The sequence below is a fragment of the Rutidosis leptorrhynchoides genome, unplaced genomic scaffold (genome assembly GCF_046630445.1).
Source record: "Rutidosis leptorrhynchoides isolate AG116_Rl617_1_P2 unplaced genomic scaffold, CSIRO_AGI_Rlap_v1 contig238, whole genome shotgun sequence".
In the NCBI taxonomy this organism is placed as follows: domain Eukaryota; kingdom Viridiplantae; phylum Streptophyta; class Magnoliopsida; order Asterales; family Asteraceae; genus Rutidosis; species Rutidosis leptorrhynchoides.
The window spans coordinates 78,950-84,261 of NW_027266486.1; the positions used below are offsets into that span (position 1 = coordinate 78,950).

The 5,312-nt window shown below is 33.0% G+C and overlaps 1 protein-coding gene across 1 annotated transcript; it reads left to right on the forward strand.

Annotated features, from left to right (window-relative positions):
• The first annotated feature begins 1,437 nt into the window (after positions 1–1,437).
• Positions 1,438–3,149, forward strand: LOC139882167 (bark storage protein A-like). Its single transcript, XM_071866533.1, has 5 exons — positions 1,438–1,666; positions 1,875–1,942; positions 2,192–2,347; positions 2,540–2,674; positions 2,805–3,149. The coding sequence occupies exons 1-5, from the start codon at positions 1,438–1,440 to the stop codon at positions 3,147–3,149; spliced, it is 933 nt and encodes a 310-aa protein (XP_071722634.1).
• The last annotated feature ends 2,163 nt before the right edge of the window (positions 3,150–5,312 follow it).

Below are 5,312 nucleotides of genomic sequence, written 5' to 3' on the forward strand. Positions count from 1 at the left end.
TGATTATTCGGAAGCTTTCAACATAGATATCGAAGAATTGATTTTTTATGGACGCAATTCTTAATTTGAATGGGTTGAAAAATACTACCTCTAATTCAAATTTATAAAAAGAAAAAAAAAAATCTATTAATTCTTGGGATTTTTTATTGGGTTGATTTCTTAGGATTCGTCATCGTTTATCCATCTCTTGAATAAAAATTGCCTAAATGGTACTACTAAATAAGACTACTTTAATGAGAAATGCAAGAGGAAACCATTTTAAGGGCAATTATTTACACAGAATTCTGAAACTATCTTATCTACTGGAAATTCAAAACCCAATGAGAATGTGCCTCATCTGATATTTATGCTCGACATATCTGTTAAAATATCACCAGAATTTATTAGATTAAAAAGAAAAAAAACGTTGGAATAATGAGTGACAGAAAGTTTAATGTAATTATTTGATTTTATTTTCACCATAGGCAGGGTATAGACCCTACTCATTGCTCGATTAAATACAATATATCAACATGATTCATGAGCTTTTGGCTACATTTTAATGTTACTCGTTGCATTAAGTTTCTAGGAGGAATGAAGATTAGATGGAATGACAATTATAGACATCGTGTAAGTTCATCGAATGAGTGTTTCTCTAAATATTTAAAAAAAAAAAATATTTTCATTTTTAATAAAAAAAGAAATTTATGAAAATATTTAGAACAAGATAGATAACATATTCCAAACATCCAACAAATACATTTAAAATAAAAAATATATATTATTTTTTATTTTTATTTTTGTTATTTGAAACCAGATTAATAGATCCATCGATAATTTATTATTTTTTAATATTTTTAATACAAAATTATCCACTTAAAATACGACTATTTCAAAATTCTCGTATCTATGATCTCAAAAAATGTCTTCACCGTTGAGTTTAGAAAGCGTTTGCGCGCCACTATGCTCGAAAAGAGTTCACCACGCTCTGGTCGGCCCGCCAATGATTTATTAAATGTGGGGTTGGATATATATCCACGCTCTGGTCGGCCCACCAATGATTTATTAAATGTGGGTTTGGATATATATCCCTTTTGTATAAATTATATGCTAGATTCGTATTTTTTATTCAAACCAACTACTATTTCTTTTTAATAAAGTAAACCCTACTACTATTTATATAAGTATATAACATGAATCAGGACATATTTTGCTGGCTGTACCGACAATGAGAGGTAGTAAATTAAGTTTGTCATGGAAAACGTGCTAATTATATTATTCTCACAATGGAATTTCCAAAAACAGTTAAAGGATATTCGAAAATCATATCTCATTAATTAATCATATATAGTAAATATTAATATTCATTACATTATATAAAGAAGATGTACGAGTCGCACAGTTTCTCAACCAATTCCATCCAGCTATATCTCTTTTCCTCTCACGACATTTCCGACGATGGGGCATAAATGGGCGGTACTCGTGGTGGCGGTCCTATTCGTCGTTGCAATGGCACAACCCAGCTTTGCATTGAGGTACAACCATCCGAAGCATGGAGCATTACGTAAGGTGAACAAGAAAGGACCGTACTTCGCGATTCTGATGACTTTCTCAAAAGAATTAAGTGCGCTCGAAACTGCCGGTGTCTTTGTTCCCAACTCCGAAGTGCCCTACATCGAAATGGCAGGTAGTATCGTAAATCATGCGTAATGATAAAATGGACCGGAAGGAGTATTCTAACTATATCGCATCATATACCTTTTATAGCCAAACTTACTAGTTACTATATATCAACAATTGAACGAGGATTTATGTATAAAATGTGTGTGTATTTTGATAATGGATGGTATATTATTTTCGCTTTCCATTCTACTTGTTCTGATTGTATTCTTTAGGTAGGAGATTCAATATCGGAAAGATCAAGGGTGTCAACGTCATTTATGTAATGTCCGGGGAGCAAATGGTAATGTGTACAAGTAATTAATTTCATGCGAATAATAAATGATTTTTTTTAGGACATTCTAAAAGACGAAAAAGAAAATAGGATGAAATTATTAATTTACCCTTAATTTTAAGGCCTCTTCATTGTGATATTGAACAAATGTGAGGGTAAAATTGTCCTTTTTTTGTTTTTTCATCGTTTATTTTGTAGGACTTTTATTTATTTATTTATTTGTTTGCTAAATACATAATATTTAACAATTTTAAACAGGTGAATGCAGCATTAACCACGCAAATACTTGTAGATACATTTAATCTGTATGGAATAATTCATTATGGGATAGGCGGAAGCTCCAACGACACAGTGTCATTTGCAAGTGTTAGTGTCGTGAAATATGCTGCCTTCACTTCTGCCTGGCATTGGCAGGTAAATAAAATTAATATATACGATAATACGAATACGAAATTAGTTCGAAATCAAATCATATTTACGAAAATTAAAAATATATATATAACATAGGAATTGCTTCCTTTTGATGCATACAGGAATTCGATTATACGGGGAAAAGTAAATATGATGATGTGCAGATGAAAATTCGGTTCTTTCAATTATCCTAAGGCAGGAGGGAATCTGTTGGGGACAGTAGAGTTTGACAGCACGGAGTTTTATTCCGTTCACACGGCAGGAAAAGAGTACGTCTTTTGGTTTGAAGTCGACTCGAAATTGTATGATATTGCCGCTGCTCATCTCACGGTTAGTAGTAACTCGTTAGATCTCTTATTACTTTATATTAACCATTCTACATTATGGTATATGGTCGATGTTGGATATAATTAACCCACATATGCATATATGTCTAATACTGTAATTATAATATTCGCAGGACGTGAAATTGGAAAGTCGTGTGAATAGCACCTACACTCTACCGGTAGAACCGAAAGTTGTTTTTGGACTGAAATGTGGTACTGCCGATACATTTCTCCACAATGCAGCATTCCGTGACTTCCTCTACAACAAATTTAATATCTCAACCACTGATGAAGAGACTGCATCTGTTATCATGGTTAGTAATTCGAATGGAGTCCCTTGTATTGTGTTTCGCAGTGTATCGGATATGGACGGTTCTCTGAAAATACCGGGAGAATTCGAGATCCTGTCTGCTAAAAATGCCGTTATTGCCGTAGTAAAATATCTCGAAGTGATTGGTAAAGTTTACAAATTCCGCTAATCCTTCTAACCAAACTTGTTGAGCGGTTTATTTGTTTATGACGGAGACTTATGAAGGCTTTCAGTCTGCAAAAAAATTCCTATGCCAGGACGTGTCAAAAAATACGTCTGCAGCACGTTCAGGATGAGTTTTATCGTATAATAAATAGTTGCATTAGATGCTACTCCTGTATTGTTTTTGTGGTAGGATTGAGTTTTAATCTTGTAAGAAGATCTACAATTAAAAAAACAGTTCCAAGGTTCATTGCTTCATCAAGAAGTTTCAGTTTATAATCGAATTAGTGATGCGACTCGAACCTTTTTATTTAGCTAAACTAGCTAAGGTGACATTTATTTGATTAGGGGGGGTTAAGATAATAAGATGGGAGATAATTAAGATTTTCCATATGCCTATTGTCTTTTTTTCGTAGAAGAGATAAATCATCAACCAAAGTATTGATATTTATCCATCTTTTGAGTAAGAATTGTCTAAATGGTACTACTACTAAATAAGTCTACTTTAATGAGAAATGCAAGAGGAAAACATTAAAGGGCAATTATTTACACATAATTTTGAAACTAACTTACCTACTGAAAATTCAAATACCAATGAGAATTTGCCACATGTAATATATATGCTCGAGAAATCTGTCAAACTATCACCAGATGAAAAAACAACAACGTTGGAATAAGGAGTGACAGAAAATTTTGATGCAATTATTTGATTTCATTTTCACCATAGGCAGGGTATAGACCCTACACTCATTGCTCGATTAAATAGTAAATATAATATCAACATGATTCATGAGCTTTTGGCTACATGTCAATGCTACTCGTTGCATAAGTTTCTATATAGGATGAATGAAAATTAGATGGGAAGACAACTATAGACATCGTGTAAGTTCATCAAATGAGTGTGCATGTTCCTTTTGTGTCGGAAGCATATATTCCTTCTCGTCTTGTTCTTTAAATACTTTTAAAAGATTTTTTTCTATCATTTTTAATAAAAAAAATAAGATTTCTAAAAATACATTTTCCAAACATCCAAGAAACACACTCAAAACAAAAAATATGAATTATTTTCCATTTTTCTTGTTATATGAAACCGGATTAATAGATCAATGAATGATTTATTAATGTGGGGTTGGATTTATAACCCTATTGTATAAATTATATGCTAGATTGAATGACTTATTCAAATTGAGGAGTCGTAACTTTTACGAATCACGACATATTTTGCTGATTCTACCGACAATGAGAGGTAGTAAAATAAGTTTGTCACTGTGCAAACGTGCTAAATTATTCTCACATTGGAATTTCCCCAAACAGTTTTAAAGATAAATAGTACTAATATTCATTACATTATATAAAGAAGATGTACGAGTCACATTTTCTCAACCAATTCCATCCAGCTATATCTCTTATCCTCTTACAACATTTCCGATCAAATATACGACGATGGGGCGTAAATGGGCGGTACTTGCTGCGGTGGTCCTATTCGTCGTTGCAGTGGCACAACCCAGCTTTGCATTGAGGTACGACCATCCGAAGCATGGAGCATTACGTAAGGTGAACAAGAAAGGACCATACTTCGCGATTCTGATGACTTTCGCAACAGAATTAAATGCACTCGAAACTGCCGGTGTCTTTGTTCCCAACTCCGAAGTGCCCTACATTGAGATGGCAGGTAGTATCGTAAAAGTAATGATAAAATGGACCGGAAGGAGTATTCTAATATCGCACCACATACCTTTTATACGACTGAACGAAGATTTATATATAAAATATGTCGTGTATTTTGATAATGGATGGTATATTATGTTCGCTTCTCATTCTACTTGTTGTGATTGTATTCTCTAGGGAGGAGATTCAATATCGGAAAGATCAAGGGTGTCAACATCATTTATGTAATGTCCGGGGAGCAAATGGTAATGTATACGACAAGTTAATTTCATGCGAATAATAAATGATTTCTTTAGGACCTACTAAAAGACGAAAAGAAAATGAAGATGAAATTATCAATTTACCCTTAATTTTTAAGGCCTCTTTATTGTGAATTTGAACAAATGTGAGGGTAAAATTGTCATTTTTTGTTTTTTTTTTAGGACTTTTACTCTTTCCGGTCCATTTCAAGTGTCTCGTAATGAAATTTTCTTTGGTCAGTTTCAAGTGTCGTTTTATGAAA